Here is a 22,206-nt window from a genome sequence, read left to right on the forward strand (position 1 = left end):
TTAATTCCAGTTCTGCAGTTTCTTGTTGGAGTCTGTTTCTGAAGTTTTTTTGTTAGAGAACTGCAACTTTTAGGTCTGCAATTGAATAAATGAGTTTTGCATTTAGTTCTGCACATGGTAAGATCTGTAGATCACTCTTATTTCTTGCAGCAGAAAATTCCAGAATTTAGGTCCAGCACCAGTGAAAATTGTCTTCTACGTTCCCGAGACTGCCTGTTGGTTAAGAGTTTGTTCTGATGGAATGCAGCCATCATGCAAGGTCACCATTGCAGTGGAAAAGGTGCTTTCTCACGTAGCAGTCCTAACCACATGAAGTCTTGACACTCAAAGTCCTCAAACTAGATACTTTTCAGTGGGGAGTCAGTGCAGAGCACAGCATGGGGAAAAGTTTTCATGGTGACCCAGGTTAATAGGATACTGCATTCTGAAGTAATTGGGGCTTCTTTGAGGTATGTTTCAGTCTTAACAACTTGCAAGAATCAAACGAAGTCATAAATACATAATTAGTGTCCAGCTTACATCTCATAGGCTATGGCCAATCTAATTTTCTGGCCATGAAGTGGCCATTGTTTGCCATGGTGGGCATTTGGGCATCCAAAACAGAGCCCAAAACTTCAGGCTAATCCAACAATCTGAATGATGTTATACAAGAGGCAAGTTCTTCAGAACACTTCAATCAAGATAGAGATCACAATAAGATGGGATACAGCTTTAGCCTCATGCTCTTCATTCAGGTGATTTTACTGCCTCTGTATTGAGAAAGCTGAGACACAGTGCTGCTTAGACTGGACTGAAGGAGAGGTCATCTGCATATTGCAGGTACTTCCCTATTCTCAGTAACTCTCACCCAACCTCATACAGATGTTGAGAAACTTGGGAGGACAGAGTCTTGCAGGCTTTAGAGATGGAAGAACAATTACCCATTGTGACCTTCTGAGGTCAGAAAAAAGAGGAAGGTTATGAGCCATTTAAGGATGGTTGTGGTCACCTATGCAGCTTTTTAGAGCAGACAGGCTTATTTGGGTGATCAACAGTATCAACGATACTAATCAGGATGAGTATGAATGTACTTCTATTGTACAGACAGGTGGTGGTCATCCACCAGAGCACTAAATTTAATGGTAAGTCACTACCATGTTATGTTCTGAAGCCTGCCAGTGAGATCGAAGATACTGGCAGCTAATGGGCAGCAGAAACTTTTTTTGCTAGCTTCTCCCTTACCTTGCTTAGATAAGTGGTTAAAGCTCAGTGCTATGTCTATGAGAAAAACTTCTTAAAATATGATGAAGACTGGGATGATCTAAGGGTAGAGGTCTGCTTTGTTATTAGCAAGAGCAAAGCTTATTTAATAGTGACAGGCACTGAAAAATGGTGCTTCTGCTTGGCCAAAAAGATGGGGTCTTAGACAAGGCTCTATCAGAGACGGAGAGGAACCTGTCAGAGGAAGGAATTGAAGAAAAAAAAATGTGGATTAAGGTTCAGATAAGCATCTCACAATTGGTTGTCATACAGCATCAGCACTGTTTGACTTTACCTTGCATCTTAAACAAACCTGGTCAGATACTCTTCAGAATGGTAGTAGGAATCAGATAATGCTTTGGGGTGCTACAAGACTTGTATCTTTGCGTGCTATCTTGCAGAAGTCAACAGTGAATAGTAGCCCATGCTGATCTGTGAGTTTATACTGTCACTTTTCACAGTATCATTTTTGAAAAATGAAAGTTTACTTGGAATACTGAAGTGCTAATAACTTATTTTTCCAGTTATACATTTGTGTGACAAGTCATGTGCCCTAATAAAATAACTTGAATATTCAACTAGCTGCAATTAAGATAAAACGCTCTAATACAGGTAAGATAAAACCTCTAATATATAGAAAATACAGCTCCTTTTAATGTTTTTATTTTGCCTATAAACAGGTTGCCAGTATACAGCATATTACTGACAACAGGCAGTGCAACACGTTATATTGCATTTCTGTTGGCCAAAGAGTAAAACTAATAAAACAAAGAAGGTAATAGTGCATCAAAACTAGGGCTGACAGGTATCCACACACATCCCCTCACATACACTCAATGAAGAGCACAAGCTGAATCAAAAGTCATTCCTTAGAATTTTTGGTTGCAATACTGCTAATATAAACATAAGTTATAAAAAAAGTACAGGTCATAGAAATGTTCACAAATAAGTTAATTTCAATATTCACATTAGAAAAATATACATTTGATATGATCAGTCTTTTCCAGAAGAAAGCATGTATAAATAAAACAGGTTTTTATATTTATGGCTCCACTTCACTTTGCGAGAGCAAAATATCTTCACTTTGGCCATCTGTTTCCATTGCCAGTAGTGCTTCCACAGTTTCCAAAGGAACCCCCTCAGGGGTGCGAATGTGCATTGTAGTACCATCAGCATTAGTTACAATCACAATGCCTTCTGCCTGAGACAGAACAGCAGTACCTGGATGAGAGAGAATAAGCCCATCTGCAGTCTGAATAAAGATCTGTTCGTGTCCCTGAGACATGAATTCATGGCTCTCATCAGCAATCTCAAAGGCTACAGTTTCACCAACAGTAACTGCATTCTCTAGCTCATGTTGTCCAGCATGTTGTTCCTCTAGCCCACAAGAGAATTCATTCAAGTTTTTAACTGGACTTTCAAGATTCTCCCGAGTGCATATGGAGGTTTCCTGTACAGGATTCTGATGTGGGTCAGTTTGAGTCTTATATGAATGATCTAGTGGCCCAATGCTTGTTGAAAAGACTTTTTCAAGCTGCTGCATCTGATCAGCAATATCAACATCATTAAGTTGTTCAGACTGTTCACTGGTAATAGTGTAACTCTGGTTTTCTTCATCTTGCTGAAGTTTCTGATATTTTCCATTATGATCAGTTTCTTCATTCATTGACAAGTTGGTACTCTGATTATCAATCACATCATCTGATACCATGCAGTTACAAAATTCAGAACTTGTCAGTCTACCTGCTGTGTTCTCATTTACAAAGTGTGCTTGAACAAATTCTTCTGGTGAGCTATCTGCCTCAGCATGCAACAATGCTTCAGTACATGGTGGAGATATGTTACTTGTACTATCTGGTCCCTGTATACTTATGAGTTGAGAGCATTCCATTCTCATGGACTGAAAGATATCTGAATTTGCAGAGTTAGTTCTAGCTTCTAAATCAAGTGATTTGTGTTGCTCCCCAGTATGCTTTGCACTTCCAGTTATGCAAGGAGTAATACCTCTGTCTTCGGAGAGCACAATCACCCCATTTAGTGGATTAAAACCTGAACAGTTGGAAAAAAAATGTTACAGCATGTTGTACAACAATATGATTTTGGACTCTCAAAAGTAATTTTCTACAAGCATCTTTCTAAGATTTTATCTAGTTTTCCCTCCAAGTAGCATTGGATTCTTAGAACAGAATTATGCTATTGCCCATATGAATAATGGTACAAAAATTACACTTTTCTAAAGAGTCAGAAGTATACTTCTACTCAGGCTCTAGAAGTAGCTCTGGTAGGTTCCATATTTATTCTCCTAATGGCTCCATATCAAGTGACCTTAGTTTATAAGAAAGGGTGGTAATGGGTTTGTGTGTCACAATCCTGAAAACAGGATCAAAGATATGCTGGGTTCTTTCTATCATGCACGTCACTAGTAATAAGAGATGCAACAGCAAGCCAAATTATGCCCCTTTTGGCACCTGTGAAACTGTTACCTTTAGTAGGTTTTCAGAGGTATTGTCGATTGGACCTTAGTAAAAAAAATCAAACTCAGTAACAAACATTGATATGCCAACTCATTCAATTTTAGCTGTTGCCTCTTCACGGTTAACAAGAGTCAAAACTTGTTTTTGTCATTAAAATATTGACTACACAGGAGACCTGTCAAGTAAGAAAGTGCCATTTTATATAGTAGGGTTTTAAAGTGGAGCTGCACCTTAAACTAGCACAAACCTGAGTGGAGGTGCTAATGAATCAGATACTGTTTAACTTTATTGACTTCTTAAATAAATGGAAGTACAGCAGAAAATCCTCTTGTAAATGAAATAAGAAGAATGTGGTCTTGTAAGGGATACTTTAAAGGAGGAACATGGAATATCTAAAAAAGTGAAAGGGAAGGGGCAAAAATGAGCAAAAGCACAGAAGCTTGTACTAGTGGCAAAAGAACAGCTATATAAAGAGAAAGAGGATAAAAAGGTGTAGTTCTTACACTGATTTTATCTACACTCTGACCAGCCCCACGTTCTGTTTTTTCTGTGTTTATACAGTCCCTAGTACAACGGGGTCCTGGTCCATAATAGGGGCTCCTAGACACTATGATAATACAAGTAAATAATATTCTTAACTCAGACTTCTCAGCTAAACAATCATTTAAGGACCTACAGAAACAAGTGCAAGACTAAGTTGAAGGCATAGTCATGACATCTTTAGAGACAACACAAGATAATGGAATTAACTGAACTGCACCAAAACAGAACAGAAGTTGGTAAGTTAGAAGTTAAATGTTACCATCTTTTGTAGTCAGTGTAGACAAGTTCCAGCTCTTTTCTTCTTCTCCATTTTGGCTAGCATAAACATCTTTCACATTCTCCAATATGCCTTCTACTCTGGTCCTTTTAGCTGATGGCAACAGTTCTTCATATGAACTCTGTCAATACAAAACCTAGCAGGTTTGAGATCACTTGCAGAAACAGACAATTTGTGATCTTTTCCAGTACTAAGTGTAATATTACTCCCACCTACAACAGTTTTTCAAAGCTAGGAGGCCCCTAAAAAATTCTAAACACAATCTAGAACTTTTTAAAGATGTTTTCTTCTCTTTTAGTTTTGATGTCTGTTTTAACAAACCTGGCCTTGCTTCACAATTTGAGGGATGGGCCTGAGAGAAGTCTCACTAATAAGATCTGGGACAGCTCACACAAGGAGTACCTACTATAGAAGAAAATCTCTCCTCCCTCCCCGTTCCAGCTTCAGTAAAGGGCAGTGAACTCCCTGCCCTGAGAAGTGAGAGGGGGGTGGGGGTGGGAAGGCTGACAAGGTCACAAGTTTAAGCACAGGCAGAAAAAAGGGTGATGTTGCCATTATTCCTCTCTAAAGGCAGCTCTGAGGGCTCGTCTACACTACAAAATTAGGTTGACTTAATTTAGGTCGACCTACAGCCACCACGGTAATTCAGTCGGCTGTTGGTGTCCACATTGCCCTCCTTCTGCCAGTGCAGCACATCCTCACCAGGAGCGTTTGCACCGACTAAAGTGGGGCATTGCGGGGCACTGACAGCCAAGAATGGCACACTGACAGCCACTGGGGCTCACAGCTGGAGCCCTGGCCTCAGGGTAACAGCCCCAGCTGTGAGTCCAACTGGTTCAATTTCACAGCATGGAGCCTACCAGCAGTGAAATTGACATTCTTGTCTATTTCACAGCTGTTATTGTCTCTGACTCAGATCTGTGGTGCTCTGAGAACCCTGGGGGCTCAGCACTGGGCAAGGCTCACAGCTGGAGACAAGAAATTGGCCAGGCTCAATTTCACAGAACCAAGACTACCAGAAGTGAAATTGACATTCTTGTCAACTTCACAGCTCCAAGTTATAAGTAGGTGCTGCTGACCAAATGACAGTCAAGTAACAGCGGCTGCATGAACATGGTGTCACCCTAACTACACCAACAGAAGCGCTACGCCTCTCATGGAGGTGGAGCTGTTATGTTGGTGTAGCAGGCCACTTACTTGGGTGGAAGCAGCATTCTAGTGTAGACACTGACATAATTAAGTTGACATAAGCTGCCTTACATCAACCTAACTCTGTAGTACAGAGTAGACCAAGCCTGAATTGAGGCTGCATCAGAGGAGGGGAAACTATCTGCTCACTGCTATAGCCACAGGCAACAGATTAAATATGCTAATCTGATCCTCTCAGAAACAAATAGGCTGGTTTCACTCACCACTGTTAGCCACCTAATTAACTGCAGCACTCACTTCTCCCCCACTACTTAAATTTGCATGCTGACTAGTCCACCTTTTCCAACTCAAGCTACTGTTCTCTTCCAATAGCATGATACTTCATGTCAGCCTGCCAGATCCCACTTTAGACCAGGGGTTCTCAACAAAATGTTTGGTGGCCTCAGAATACGCCCATGAACTCTTGCTGGTGGTCGCTCTGACAAATTTTCCTAAAATACTTAATAATCTTTAGGAAAAAACAAATAAATATACATATACATGCCCAAATCACTGCAATTTATTTTTGTAGGGGTTTTTTTTTGCTGCCTCCCCTGGCCCCCCACCACCCCCAGACCTTGCTGCTTCTTCCCTCCCCACCACTGACCCAAGCTCCCTTCCACAGCCTCACACCGCAGGTTCATTCCACTCCTCTTCTCGACCACAACTCCCAGTAACGCCAGATCCTGCTGCACTACCACTGCCCTGGGCTGAAGCCCAGAGCCGGAGCCCCATGGGTACGGTGGGGGAGGGGGCTGAAGCCCAGAGCCCAACACCAGAGCAGGGAGGGGGCCGAAGCCCACCCCTGGAGTCCCATGGATGAAGCTGGGCAGGAGGGTGGCGGAGGGGGGCAGCTGAACCCAGTTCCCCGGAGTAGTACATTCTTAATGAGGGAGTGAGAGCAAACACACACTGAAAAGCAAAGCTCTTTACCCAGCTAATTTTGATATCTTTTCTTAAAGAAATACCCTCCAATAAGATATTTCAGTGTTACTGACTCAGAAAACTGTTACATCTGGAAACATCATTTTAATAGAAGTCAGGTAACACATTTGTGAACATTCAAGAAATAAATTATATTACCATATTTTAAGCAGCTTTAAACTTGTTTATATGTTAAATTCACAATTATTCTGTACCTCATTTGCTCGTTTTTTCCCTGATATCTCTGTAAACATCTGCTCACCAACTGTTTTAATTACACACTGTGTGGAAGAGTCTATAGCTTGTATCTTTTGTTTTCCAAGAAGCTTCTCTGTAATTCCTAGTGATTCAGCGACCTATAAAATAATTAGGGATAACAGAATACAAGTGTGGTTTCCCTAAACACCAAATTTTCAATACTTATATAATCAAATATGTTTCTAAAACTGATATAGAAAGACATTCAACACTGGGGTACACTATCAGTCAAAACATATATACCGCTTCTCAAGCTATTTTAGACTACAATAACTTCTATGATTAGCCTCTTTTCAAATTAAGCATCTCCTATATAACAGCTAAAAGTAAAACTCAAGAAAAAAAAAATCAAGGTTAGAGCAAGAACTAGGAATGTAGGGGATATGGCTCACAAGTCCAGAGTAAGTTACTGAACAGCAGAGTTTAACAAAGGACACTATAAAGGTTGTTCACGACTTAAAGAAGTTCTCCCAGTCTTTTTTTTTTTTTTCCTAAATCCCTTTGTATCTTCAGACTCAGTACACTTTCTCTTACCAATTTTTGCTCTATTTTGCACATGCATTGGTTTCTCATGAATGCTGGACTTTTTTTTTTTTTTTTAAATAAGCACATTACAGCATGTGTTTAAAAAAACATCAAAGAATTATACATGGACTTTGCAAAAAGAGAAGCAAAAAAGGTAGGTCAAATGTTGGGCCTACCAACCTTGACAGTGTCCCTTTAAACTGGTGCAATCTCATTTCTCCATAGAGGAAACATCATGATTGAGCAGTTACACAAGATAAAGTCAGATGAACACATGTAATAGTAATACAAAGCAAACTTTTGGTATATATTATGATTCTGCCATGATTTATTCTAAAGAACAAATATTCAATTAGCCAGTGCCAAAACTGCATATTGTATTTCATTTTTACCTAGGATTACTCTATCTGTGAAATAGAATTTCCTCTCTTCCCTTCTTCCCCTGGATTTTCCTGTTTGTCCTGTCTTCTCTCCATCTCACTCAAATTAAGATCTTTGGAGCAGAGACTGTCTTTTGTGCCTTGTAAAATACTGATCATGTTGTTTGCACTTTAAAAGTTTTGCTAGCAGTAATATGTACAAAATATTGTGTTATTCACTACTGAAAATTCAACAGTGATACACCATTACTTATAGAGAGTCATTTTCATCCCAAGCATCAGGATCTGTAAGAGATGTGAGAAAGTCCAATATAACTGTCTCTCTCACCCAATGCTAAGAAGTGGAGTAGTGTCTGGAAAAATTGAACTCTTTACACCAGCACAAATTTGTATTATGATCTGCACAAATAAACATTAAAAACTGGAAAGCTATTAAAGAACTAATCTTTGTTGTGTTACTTGCCTCAGTTTGATTATGTTCTATTAATGAGCTTGCTGAATTTATACTTTCATTGAAAAATTAAAAATAAATAAATTTTCAAATGGTTCAATTATAGGGTCTCTTTAAACTGTAATGTTTACTAGAAAATAAACTTTGGCAAATATAATGAATTTGTCTGCAGGGGGCTCTTTGCATCTCTGTCAGATCCTCAAATACCACTTATTTTAGCTCATCCCCAAGGGCCTCATGTCATGGCCACTTCCTTTCTAGTCAAACATGGGATGGAATTCTGTTAATACTACTGTCCATCAGAGATTATGTTGAGTCACCAAAGCACCCCCAGGCAGCAAAGCATAGCTTCACACTACTCTAAGCCCCTGGGGTTTTGATTTACATTTTGTAGTTTGTGGTCAGCTATCAACTACGGCTGTGGTTTAACCAAATATTTTCTATTACTAATCAAATTCCAAAAGATAAATATTTTTTAATCTTTTGGTATGTGTTCTTCAGTTTATACTTTATATCCATTTTCTCTTACCAGAAAGTTGTTTTTCTGTTCACTTATGCGATATAATGCTTAGCAAGAGAGAAAACCATTGCTGACCATTCCCTAAAACAAAAAAACAAAAACAAAAAAAACCACAACCTCCAAAATGTGTCCTCTTACCTTAGGATCTTTTATTTCCACAGGCTGCTGATAACTCAGAAAATCAGAATTACTGAAATGGTCTTGAGACATTTTCTTTACCATATTATGTAACTCTTCAAATTCTCTATAAACATCTGGAAAAAAGGCTTTTGCTGGGTAACCTTTTTCAACCTAAATAGAAATAAGCAAGAATATTAAATATGAAATCTAATTAATTAATTAAATCAGCAACATATAGATTTGTTTTGCCTAGCACTTTTTTCAATCCTCATTTTATTAACCTTACCAATCAGTCCAGAAAAGAAAGGATTGTGGAATCTTCAGAAATAGCACTGATGAAGCAGGCAGCAAAAATTAAAAGTATAATCTGGCAAACTATCAACCTCTGACTACATGAGACTCAAGGGTGAACTTTAAAATGTCTTCAGCTTTCATATGTCTAACATCAAACTAAGATTAATTCCCAGAGAAGTTTTCATGGTGTACCTGAAAGATAAAATCTCCAATAATTTAATTTATGTACATGATGAGAAAAGCTGACCTTCATCAGTAGAAATTCATACACAGTAACAAGCTTTGTCAGGCGGGGAAGAGCCAGCTCCATTAAGTCTTCATTGTCACATTGTTGGATTAGCTGGTAAAGACCAAAATAGTTTCTTTAGAGGGGGAAAAAGCCAATATATGATAATCATCCCTTAATTCATAATGTAAAAATCTCAGTTCTCCACTATAGGACACAATAGTCACTATCAAAGAAATGGCATGTGGTAAGGACCAATTCACTTTCCTTTACGGGATCAATAAAATTAAGTGGCTTTAAGAATAAATCTGAATTTAAAGATTTGACCAGAAAAGTTAAGAGTATGGTCCAGTCTTTCGACACAAGCAGTTAATGATCAGTCTCAGTAACAACTGTGCACTCATATGAAAAGAAAAGTAGACCTTAGTGATTTAAGCAAATAAGCACAACCATAAGCTCAAACCACAGTAATGTGCAGGAAGCTCAGAAAAAACATGACAATTACTTAAATTGTAAGAAAAATATTTTTAGAAAAAGATGGACTCCTTTTTATTATACATATTTTTATATATTAATAGACACACATAGTAGCAGTGGCAGTACTAATTATTTTCCCCCAAAACAGCCAAGAGTGCATCAAATTACTAAGAGGCCAATAACTATTATCCACAGGGCCAGTTTCTAACAAAAATCTATATCTTTTACCAATAACCTGATTTATACGTTTTGCTTAAGAACTTATTTAAAATTTCACTTTGGTATTAAATAACCCCCAGGCCTCCTCATTTATGCACATACATGTCTAGCTATATATCAAACATACAGCAGCTCCTTGGAGAGCACATCCTCACTACATTTTGATTACATTTATCAGATTTTGGCAGCAGGTAGGGAAAAAAGGTACATATGAAATAGTTGCAGAAGGGAACTGTACCTCTTTTAGTCCAGCTTTTCTTCTAAATATGATGTGTTCTGTTGACACATTACTAAGCGACTTAGAAGGGGACTGACCAGGTCTATTAAGTCTTCCTGAACAAATTGATCTTCCAGTCATCCTCGGTCGGCCGCGTCTTTTAGGTCGTCTGCGTCTTCCAGGTCCATTTGGCATTCCAGGTCCCCAATGTACTAAATCAGTCTCATTTTGTTGTGCCGCCAACAAAGGTCTGTCTGCTGCAGATTTACCAGTCTTTATATGAAAAAAAAAATACAATAATCATTAAAACACTCTCCCTCCCTCAATATGCTGCTGAGAAAATCTGTTTAAAATATTTAGTGAAATTATTCAATCAAATGCTCTGAGTATCCCTGGCCACTCTTTGCCAGAAGCTGGGAATGGACAACAGGGCAATCACTTGATTGCCTTTTCTGTTCATTCCCTCTGAGGCATTTGGCATTGGCCACTGCTGGAAAACAGGATACTGGGCTAGATGGACCATTGGTCTGAACCAGTATGGCCATTATGTTCTTAACTTCAAATCAGTTTCATTTACTATGCAATTTCAGTATCGTTAGATATAAGTACAGCTGCATGAATATTTGGAGGATTAAATCTGGAAGATGCTACGGACACAGCTGCTTCTGTAATTTGTTGTCACTATTTGTAATGTTAGTTCTTCTGCTGATCCATTAAGAACAATACACAGAACAAGAGTAGCCTATGGTCTTGTCAAAGAGCTGCTTGATTCAAAGCAAGATTTTAAAAGAGAAAATAAAAGGGTTTTATATTATTAATTTAGATTTAAAAAATAGCATAATAGATCTAAACAAAATGCTCTAGTTGCCTTGATGGTTAGTTTTACAATATCATAATGACCACTCAGCAGCATAGGCACAGACTTCCCCTCTGCCCGGTGGTTGCTCGACCCCCCCCCTGACCCCACCCCTGCATGACCCTTGCCCCGCCCCCCTCCCCCAAGTCCCCGCCCCTGCCCCACCTCTTCTCCGCTTCCTCCCCTGAGTGCATCACGTCCCCGCTCCTCCCCCTCTCTCCTGGAAGGTCCTAAGCACCGCCAAATTGCTGTTAGGCGGCAGGGATGGGGGGGGGGCAGGAAGCACTGGGAGGGAGGGGGAGGAGCGGGGACAGAGTGCACTTTGGGGGTGGGAAGGAGATGAGGAGGGGGGAGCTTGGCTGCTGGTGGGTGCAGAGCACCAGCTAATTTTTCCCCATGGGTACTCCAGCCCTGGAGCACCCACGGAGTCAGCGCCTATGCTTAGCAGTATTAAGTTCATATACGAATAACAGACTCAATGCAGCAGCAGCATTAAGCAATCAAATGGAAGGAAAGAAATTAACTCAGCCAGCCAGAATACCAAAGAAACTATCCACTATTCCAGAAACATACCTTCAGCTTTCCCCCAAAATCCTGTCAAACAAACAGTTTCTGCAGTAAGCCCAGGAAGTCATCAAATTCAGGTTATCCTAAATTTTGTGTTTTCCTATTTTTAAGAACGTAAGAACAGCCATACTGAGTCAGACCAAAGGTCCATCTAGCCCAGTATCCTGTCTTCTGACAGTGGCCAATCTCAGGTGCCCCAGAAGGAATGAACAGAACAGGTAATCATCAGGTGATCCATCCCATCGCCCATTCCCAGCTTCTGGCAGACAGAAGCTAGGGACACCATCCCTGCCCATCCTGGTTAATAGCCACTGATGGACCTAGCCTCCATGAATTTATCACATTCATTTTTTAACCCTGTTATTGTCTTGGCCTTTGCGACATCATCTGGCAAAGAGTTCCACAGGTTGACTGTGCGTTGTGTGAAGAAATAATTCCTTTTGTTTTAAACCTGCTGCCTATTAATTTCATTTGGTGACCCCTAGTTCTTGTGTTATGGGAAGGTAAATAACACTTCCTTATTTACTTTCTCCACACCAGTCATGATTTTATATACCTTTATCATATCCCCCCTTAGCTGTCTCTTTTCCAAGCTGAGAAGTCCCAGTCTTTTTAATCTCTCCTCATACGAAGCTGTTCCATACCCCTAATCATTTTTGTTGCCCTTTTCTGAGCCTTTTCAAATTTCAATGTATCTTTTTTTGAGACGGGATGACCATATCTGTATGCAGTATTCAAGATGTGGGCATACCATGGATTTATATAGAGGCAATCTGATATTTTCTGTCTTAATATCTTATCCTTCTCTTAATGATTCCCAACATTCTGTTTGACTGCCGCTGCACACTGAGTGGATGTTTTCAGAGAACTACCCACAATGACTCCAAGATTAGTGGTAACAGCTAATTTAGACCCCATCATTTTATATGTATAGTTGGGATTATGTTTTCCAATGTGCATTACTTTGCATTTATCAACACTGGGCAACAAAATGGCAGATGAAATTCAGTCACCCAGTTTTGTGAGATTCCTTTGTAACTCTTTGCAGTCTGCTTTGGACTTAACTATCTTCAGTATTTATGTATCATCTGCAAATTTTGCAACTTCACTGTTTACCCTTTTTTCCAGATCATTTTTTAAAAACTCAATACAAACAAAGTCAAGCTATTTAAGCAACAGTAAACAATGGACATGCAGGAATACAATATTCACTACACCAAAAGAAGTTACAAAAATATAATTTTCAAAAATAGTCTCAAAGCTATCATAGAAAAAAGCTGGCAAAACAGAGTCCAAGAATCTCTCACTGAAAGCCACTTTGTTCCCCTAGCTAACTAGAATATTAAAATGAATGTCCTAAAGATTACCATTTGAAGATATTATAAACTGCCTGATCACATTAATGTTACAATAATTCAAGTATCCTCTCAGTTCTATGAACGTATCTTAGTCCTAACCTTTATGCTCCAACAATAGCCCCCCTCTTTGCACAGACTTCCCAAATTTAGTGCAGTTTTACCTATCGACTAGATGCGAATTACCAAATTCATTCAACTGCGACTGAAGTTTTTAATTTGAGGTGTGGGTCACAGGTGCTACTCTTCCTCCATAATCTACCTGTATTGATAATCCTTTTAATGTTTCTCAATAAAGATTATAACTGACAATGGCTTATGGCCAAACATAGTTATTTGGCAAGAAAGACAGACAGAAGTATCTAGCCTGGTGACTCAAGCAGCCACAATAATTAAGTCCATTTATAAACTAGTAAGTCATTCAGTTACCAAGGGGAAATTTTGTGTGGCTCTCATTTGTCAGCTAGAAATTTCAGATTTTCTGTAGCACTATATTCAGCCAATCAACAGTCCTAAAGATTTTATGGCAAAATAAATTCAAAAGACCACTTTTAGGTTTTTCTTAAGTCCCCATCACCACAATATACAAATACTGCACAGGCAAATTAGATCTACATGAGTCAGCTGACTTCATGGAGCTTTCTGTTATTTTTCCTTCCCAAGTTGCAGAAAACTATGCTTTTTGTTTGTAATTATCTACTACCCTTGTTATGTCTCAGGCTACCCACATTCACACTTCTGGAAGCAACATCACATTCACAAAAACTCAACAAATATAACATTGCCACATCCAAAAGAACAGTCTGGATGCTGGTCCAAGAGGTAACTATAGCAGGACCGCTTGGAAATAGTGACCATAATACAATAGCATTCAACATCCCTGTGGTGGGAAGAACACCTCAACTGCCCAACACTGTGGCATTTAATTTCAAAAGGGGGAACTATACAAAACTGAGGGAGTTAGTTAGACAAAAGTTAAAAGGTACAGTGACTAAAGTGAAATCCCTGCAAGTTGCATGGGCCCTTTTTAAAGACACCATAATAGAGGCCCAACTTCAATGTATACCCCCAATTAAGAAAAACAGTAAAAGAACTAAAAAAGAGCCACCGTGGCTTAACAACCATGTAAAAGAAGCAGTGAGAGAGAAAAAGACTTCCTTTAAAAAGTGGAAGTCAAATCCTAGTGAGACAAATAGAAAGGAGCACAAACACTGCCAACTTAAGTGCAAGAGTGTAATAAGAAAAGCCAAAGAGGAGTTTGAAGAACGGCTAGCCAAAAACTCCAAAGGTAATAACAAAATGTTTTTTAAGTACATCAGAAGCAGGAAGCCTGCTAAACAACCAGTGGGGCCCCTTGATGATCAAAATACAAAAGGAGCGCTTAAAGACGATAAAGTCATTGCGGAGAAACTAAATGGATTCTTTGCTTCAGTCTTCACGGCTGAGGATGTAAGGGAGATTCCCAAACCTGAGCTGGCTTTTGTAGGTGACAAATCTGAGGAACTGTCACAGATTGAAGTGTCACTAGAGGAGGTTTTGGAATTAATTGATAAACTCAACATTAACAAGTCACCAGGACCAGATGGTATTCACCCAAGAGTTCTGAAAGAACTCAAATGTGAAGTTGCGGAACTATTAACTAAGGTTTGTAACCTGTCCTTTAAATCGGCTTCGGTACCCAATGACTGGAAGTTAGCTAATGTAATGCCAATATTTAAAAAGGGCTCTAGGGGTGATCCCGGCAATTACAGACCGGTAAGTCTAACGTCGGTACCGGGCAAATTAGTTGAAACAATAGTAAAGAATAAATACACATAGAAAAACAAACTCTTGAGCAATAGTCAACATGGTTTCTGTAAAGGGAAATCGTGTCTTACTAATCTATTAGAGTTCTTTGAAGGGGTCTACAAACATGTGGACCAGGGGGATCCGGTGGACATAGTGTACTTAGATTTCCAGAAAGCCTTTGACAAGGTCCCTCACCAAAGGCTCTTACGTAAATTAAGCTGTCATGGGATAAAAGGGAAGGTCCTTTCATGGATTGAGAACTGGTTAAAGGACAGGGAACAAAGGGTAGGAATTAATGGTAAATTCTCAGAATGGAGAGGGGTAACTAGCGGTGTTCCCCAAGGGTCAGTCCTCGGACCAATCCTATTCAATTTATTCATTAATGATCTGGAGAAAGGGGTAAACAGTGAGGTGGCAAAGTTTGCAGATGATACTAAACTGCTCAAGATAGTTAAGACCAAAGCAGATTGTGAAGAACTTCAAAAAGATCTCACAAAACTAAGTGATTGGGCAACAAAATGGCAAATGAAATTTAATGTGGATAAATGTAAAGTAATGCACATTGGAAAAAATAACCCCAACTATACATACAACATGATGGGGGCTAATTTAGCTACAACGAGTCAGGAAAAAGATCTTGGCGTCATCGTGGATAGTTCTCTGAAGACGTTCACGCAGTGTGCAGAGGCAGTCAAAAAAGCAAACAGGATGTTAGGAATCATTCTCTATCCCCTTTTTAATAAGACTGAGAATATATTATTGCCCTTATATAAATCCATGGTACACCCACATCTCGAATACTGTGTACAGATGTGGTCTCCTCACCTCAAAAAAGATATTCTAGCACTAGAAAAGGTTCAGAAAAGGGCAACTAAAATGATTAGGGGTTTAGAGAGGGTCCCATACGAGGAAAGATTAAAGAGGCTAGGACTCTTCAGCTTGGAAAAGAGAAGACTAAGGGGGGACATGATAGAGGTATATAAAATCATGAGTGATGTTGAGAAAGTGGATAAGGAAAAGTTATTTACTTATTCCCATAATACAAGAACTAGGGGTCACCAAACGAAATTAATAGGCAGCAGGTTTAAAACAAATAAAAGGAAGTTCTTCTTCATGCAGCACACAGTCAACTTGTGGAACTCCTTACCTGAGGAGGTTGTGAAGGCTAGGACTATAACAATGTTTAAAAGGGGACTGGATAAAATCATGGTGGCTAAGTCCATAAATGGCTATTAGCCAGGATGGGTAAGAATGGTGTCCCTAGCCTCTGTTCGTCAGAGGATGGAGATGGATGGCAGGAGAGAGATCACTTGATCATTGCCTGTTAGGTTCACTCCCTCTGGGGCACCTGGCATTGGCCACTGTCAGTAGACAGATACTGGGCTAGATGGACCTTTGGTCTGACCCGATACGGCCTCTCTTATGTTCTTATGTTCTTCCTAAAAAGTCAGTTGTGATACAATTATATCTCCACTTTTTACAGTGGAGACTTTCTTTTGCAGCAAGGCGGCTACAAAGACCATTAGTTTCTATTGACAAATGCACTTTACTATGAAATGGACAGTTTAAAACCAGTTTCTTGGAACCTCTCCAAATGAAACTTACATTTTTCTAACTCAGGGAATTGTATTCTACCTACCCCAGATTTCCCTCGATAATTTCAACTGCAGAAGTTATGTTTCACTTCCAACAGTACACTATGTAGCATAGTGTGTCCACTGACAGCTGAATTTCACCCCAGCAGACGCTGTATTTCAGTGATGGGTCAAACTGACTCCTGAATATAGAATTATTATTTTTTTACTCCTTTTAAAATGAAATATACATGAACTGCAGAGTGTTTCTTCTTTATGTGAATGCTGAGAAATAAGTGAGGTTAGTTACAAAGTCTAAGTCTTATTCTCCCCCTGGAGGTCACTAAATTTTTTGTTCGTTTGTTGTTTATTTTAAAATTTAACCAATGGTCATACATATTTATTGCAGTTTCAGACAAGCAGATTGCAACTTTTCCTAATTCATTCCTATTCTCTTTTGGCCATGAACATAGGCCACTATTTTCAATCTATGAAAAAGAATTCCTATTGCCGGCAATAGGAATTCAGTATATGAATTAGTGTAGAATAAGGTTCTAAAATTGTAATAATGTTGGAGTGAAATTGCCTTTATATTGTTTATGAAACTGTGTATTATGCAGAAAGCAAACTACTACTTTACCTGTTGCTCACTCTGTGAAGAAGCAGTTTCTTCCAAACCAATAGCTAGTGAATTTTCGTTATTTAAAGTGACAGCAATTGGTTGTGAGAGTGTCAGACTCACGGTTTCATCATCTGCTCCTCCAGAAATATCCAGAAACACACTTCTATTAGTTTTATTCATAGAGACTTTTTGCTGTGAAGACTCCAGTTGTCCATGACCTGGATTAAGTTTATAATGTCGTGCTAATCCTCCTTTTCCTATGTAGGATTTTTCACAAGTCTGACATTTAAACATTTTGGGCTTTAGGTTATAATTCAAAGGATTGAATAATGTATCCATTCCCTTTGCTTTCCCCTCATCGTCCTCTTCTATGCTTAGTTCGGAATAGTCATCAGAATCAGACTGATGACCATCGGCCAAATCCTCTGTTTTAATGAATTTATAATCTTTCGCTTTATATTTTGGAGGGCGTGAAATCCGTCCACAACGAGTCTTCACTTTCAAAGATTTTTTTAGCTTTAGTTCTTCTTTTTGCTTTTTCTCAAGGCTCGAGATAAGATTATTTGCTGAACTGGCTGCCACCAAAGTAACATTTCGAGACTCTGTAGCAGACACTGTGGCACATGTAGTTTTTTGTCCATTCAGTGTCTGGTGTGTGGGAATCTTATTCACTGACACTGGTCCATCAGGGGCTAAAGGTCTCTGCACAAGTAGCTGAACTGGAGGCTCAGAAGAACTATGCAAGAAAAACTGTTGCTGCTCAGTTCCTGTTACAGGCTGTATCCTAATAATCTGGGGATTAATAATATTAAGTCTCGACAGACCAGAATTCCTACCAACTGACTGACTCGGTGTTATCGCTTTGGACTGGACTTCTGCAAGAGGTGGCACTGGCTTTTCATTTTCCTTCATCTGCCCCGGCTGCACTTGAACACAAATGGCTTCTAATTGCTTGAGGGGGGAAAAAGTTGAAAATGTAAAAGTACAATATTATTTATCAAGATTTTACATCTTTGCGTACAAGACCTTAAAAAGTGATATATCATCCAGTTTTCTTACAACCCTCAAGGAACATATTTCCTTCCTTCCAGCTACTAAATTATCATACAGTTGCATTTGTTGCTTAGATATGGAATTTCAGTTTACTTTGTATATCATATCATTATTTTATTTTTAATGTCCATCAACCATGAATTTAGTTGCCAAAAACTAAGGAATAATTTCTGCAAATGGATCTGTTGGGCAGAGCCCTATTGAAGTCAATGGGGTTCACCTGTGCAGATTCAGTTGCAAGTTCTACCCAGGCCTGCACAACATGCGGCCTGCGTGGGCTCACTGTGCGGCCCGGAGGCAAGGGACGGGGTGGGGCTGCTGGGTTTGCCCACTGCCGGGGGACACACACCGCACTCCAACTGCCCTAATGAACAGAACCGCATGTGTCTCCATCTCCCGCTCCCCCCGCCTGGCGTACAGTGGGTGCATCACTTCCAGGGCCCGCTGAGGCGGGAAGCGCTGGGCATGAGGCAGAGCTGGTAAGTGCCGAGTGAGGAAAGGGGCGCCCGGCCTGGGCTCGAGCTGCAGCTTGGGGGCGGGAGGGCAGGGAGACTGGACAGAGACCCCCTCCAAATCGCTCCCTTCAGTTGGGGGCAGGGCGGCTACTGCGCCGGTTGGTCCCAAGGCGGCCTCCATAGTGATTGGGGGGGGGAAGGGTTGAACTGTCTGTGGGCAGCCAGGACATCCCCGGGGAGACACGTATGCGTGCGTGTGTGTGTGTGTGTGTGTTGTACCTGCCCTACCCCAACTGCTGCCCCCTTCCCTGGTCCAGGGACCTTCCCCCTCCCCGGCCCCCCGGGCTCTCTGTGTTTCTGTGTTGGACAGTCACATCCAATCCCTTCACACTGCCCCCTTTTCCCCTCCCCTTAGTTCATAGCCCCAGAAAATCCCTTCAAACTGTCCCCCTTATTTCATGGGGGGATGACAAGCCAAGTGGGCAGGCAGTGGCGGCGAGGCTTTATATGTGGGGGGAGGGTTGTTTCCGTGGGGCCGGCCAGCACTGGGGCGGGGGATGTGTTTCAGGGGGTTGGGCAGCGCTGAGGGGAGGTGTTTCAGCAGGGCCAGGGGGGTTCAGCCCTCAGCTGTTTTCTTTGGAGTAATATGGCCCTCGCCGCTTTACGAGTTGTGCAGGCCTGCTCTAGACCTATGCTGTGAATTTGTAAACTGAACAAGCACATCTCACCCACAGGACAACTACTGTCTATTAATTTTGCAGGCCAAGTATTAGGCCACAGTTATACCCTAATAAATGCACAGTTCAAAAGTCCTTAAGATGATATTAGCAACTCAGGCCTCTGGCCTATCACCTCCTGTCTGTCCTCTTCTCCCCACCCTATTTATTTATTGTTGTTTTGTTTTTTAAAAATCACACCACAGGTTTAGCAAGGGACTGAGGAAGAGTCAAAGCCTGTCTATTGCCTCTTACTTGAAAAGTGTCCATTTCTCTAGCTGCAAACCACCCATCAAAGCACTTAAGCACATACCAAACTACAAGCACACAAATAATCCCTCTGATGCAGTGCAAACACATGCTTAAGTGCTCTGCTAGATCAAGGCCTAAATGCACAGCTCTCCACTTAAAGGAGAGTCTACAAGTTAATTGCTTCTAGTTTGGCAAATAATTTTCCCCAATTAAGCAAATATTATCCCCAAAGAAAAGGCTCATTATTATTATTTGTATTACAGTGATGCCCAGAAACTCTAATCATGGACCAGGATCCCACTGTGCTAAGCATTGTTTGAAGGGACAGAACAAAAAAAAATGTAGCCCCTGCGCCAAAGACCTGAAAGTCTAAATTCAGTCCAAACTTCTAATTTCAAACTTCAAATGTTTCTATTATAACACCACCTGTTCAAGAGTGTGAACAGAGATTTTTCTGTTTTTAAAAACAGCCTTCCATAATACAAACACAGCTGAATGGATGTTACTGGCTTTTAAAAAAAAGAAGAAGTTACTGTTGAGCAAGCACCAAACATGGAAAAATCTTAGCCCAAAAGGAAAATATCTGTGAAAGTTAAAAAGTGCATGAAAACAAAAGTTATAATAGAAACAGCTTTAAAATTTCAAGTATAGCAGGCAGCCACTGTAATTAAAAAAATCCCCATAGATCAATGAGCTAGCACAAACTAAGTACCCCAAACACTCAGTTGCTAGATACGCTCGACTGACAGGTTACACTGGCCTAGTTGCTGTAAAGTAGTTCTTCGAAATCATGTTGGACAACTGTGCTTATTCTGCCAGACTAGAACATAGGTTACACTGACCAGCACCTGTCACCTCCATTCAACAGTATACGCTCTACCTTGTTAGAAACTGAGCTGCTCCCAACACCACTCTTCCAACTATGAGACTGGAGGAATCTAATTCCAAGGCAGGTTAAACTGATCAGGAAATTAGGGTTAGCAGTGGAATTAGTGCAACTCAGCACAGTTTCATCACTGAGAACCGGCCATGACTATTCAGTGTTCAGCACATTCTAGTGCCCAGGCCCAATTCTATATTGGAGACCACTTTCCCATTCACTTGGCCCTTGGCTTTCTAAAGACATCCCCTCTTCCCCTTCATTTACCTTGTGTACAAGGCACCTGGTGGTACCAATAGCTTTGCCCTGCTGAAGAGCAACCTGCTGGGCCACATTCTGCAACTGCTGTGCTGCATTGTGCATGATACTGGTCACCGGCTGGGACCCGGAGGCAGCAGTCAGGCTACAGCCCTGTGGGGATCTGCTGAACCCTGATGCTGGGGACACGAGGCTAATCTCCTGGGGTAGCGAGTACCCCCCAGCTCGGGGAGGAGGCAACAGTAAGGACCCAATGCCAGCTCCGGAGGAGGGAAGAAGAGGCGGTGGAGGCTGCTTCTGGGCCCTGCTCACTTGTTCGATGACCCTCTGCAGCTCCTCGGGGGCCAGGGGCGTCGCTGTGGCCTGCTGTCCGGGAGGCTGAGCCAGTGGCTCGGCCTGGCTCCTCTCCGCAGGCAAATTCCCCGTCAGCCCAACTGCCTGGTTCTCGGTCGCCGCCGCCACCACCAGCTGCTCCTCCGCGCTCAGCTCAGCCCCCTGCACCAGGCTCCCACCCGGCTCCAGGTAGAGGGTGGTGCCGACGGCGGAGGAGCGGGCAGCCAGGCTCTGGGCCAACTCCTCGGTCACCGCCAGCACCTCTGATCCCTCCCCGGTGGGGGATCCAGCCTCCAGGGGGGGCAGCAGGCCCCCGCCCTCCTCAGGCTCCAGCGGACCCAGCATGTCACCCCTGGCCGCGACCGCCCCGGGCGGATACCCAGGTCCCAGCAGGCCAACCCTCTCCCCGGCCGCCGCGCTGTGGCGAGCCCCGCGGGCGGCGGCCGGTCCGGGGGGCTCTTCCTCAGCAGGAGGCGGCGGCGATGCCACCGCCGCGCTCTCTCCGCCCCCATTCTCGGGAGCCGCCATCTTGGCAGCTGTCGCGGGGCGGGAGATGCATTCGGCCCCCAGGTCTTAAAGCTGCGGAGCGAACTTAGAGGAACCGGCAATACGGGAGCCAATGGGGGCCTCCGCTGCGGTCTGGACACGTCATCGTGGAAGGGGCGTGGTCATATGGACGACTGGGGCCCAGCAGGGACAAGACACTTTCGAAAGCGTTTTCTTGTGCGATAGTGCTCAGTGTACTTCAGTGTAATACAGTTGAATTCGGAATACAGTCATTCAACTGTATAGTCCAGTGCAATTCAACACAACAGAGTTTAATTCAATTCAGTGCAACACCTCGCAAGTAGAATTCAATACAGTGCAATTCGTAGGGCGTCAGTACGTCCGTATAGACAGATTTGATACACGATAGGATAGACAAAAAGCATCTGAAACTGATTATAGTGCCTTTAAAAGTAAAAATAAGGGGTGGGGGAAGATCTCAAGCCTTTTTTTTTGTAAAGTAAATGGTATCCAAACCAAATGTTAGCCTGTTTTCTGAAACACACAAAACATAATCCCCCGATTAAGAGGTTTTAATGGAAATGCACGTGCTTGCCCTCTGATCTATGGGTAAGCATAAAAGTACATGCATATTTTTTTTCAATGAGCAGCACTCTGA

The 22,206-nt window shown here is 41.5% G+C and overlaps 1 protein-coding gene across 1 annotated transcript; it reads right to left on the minus strand.

The window, feature by feature from the left end:
- Positions 1 to 1,880: 1,880 nt before the first annotated feature.
- ZNF839 (zinc finger protein 839) lies at positions 1,881 to 21,649 on the minus strand. The gene is made up of 8 exons (XM_039537459.1): positions 20,718 to 21,649; positions 17,113 to 18,045; positions 10,354 to 10,605; positions 9,441 to 9,533; positions 8,918 to 9,070; positions 6,861 to 7,001; positions 4,516 to 4,654; positions 1,881 to 3,288 (listed from the first exon to the last, which is right to left on the minus strand). The coding sequence occupies exons 1-8, from the start codon at positions 21,567 to 21,569 to the stop codon at positions 2,282 to 2,284; spliced, it is 3,570 nt and encodes a 1,189-aa protein (XP_039393393.1). The 5' UTR covers positions 21,570 to 21,649; the 3' UTR covers positions 1,881 to 2,281.
- Between the last annotated feature and the right edge of the window lie 557 nt (positions 21,650 to 22,206).

This window comes from Mauremys reevesii, linkage group 4 (genome assembly GCF_016161935.1).
Source record: "Mauremys reevesii isolate NIE-2019 linkage group 4, ASM1616193v1, whole genome shotgun sequence".
Taxonomy (NCBI): Eukaryota; Metazoa; Chordata; order Testudines; family Geoemydidae; genus Mauremys; species Mauremys reevesii.

Bases quoted from the DNA above. Each gene is read 5' to 3' on its own strand.
- ZNF839 (XM_039537459.1), bottom strand. From the start codon at position 21,569: ATGGCGGCTCCCGAGAATGGGGGCGGAGAGAGCGCGGCGGTGGCATCG. The intron at 18,046-20,717 runs GTAAATGAAGGG...TCCCCCCTCAAG, and splicing joins CCAGGTGCCTTGTACACAAG to CAATTAGAAGCCATTTGTGT. The intron at 9,071-9,440 runs GTCAGCTTTTCT...ATTTCTATTTAG, and splicing joins ATGAATTTCTACTGATGAAG to GTTGAAAAAGGTTACCCAGC.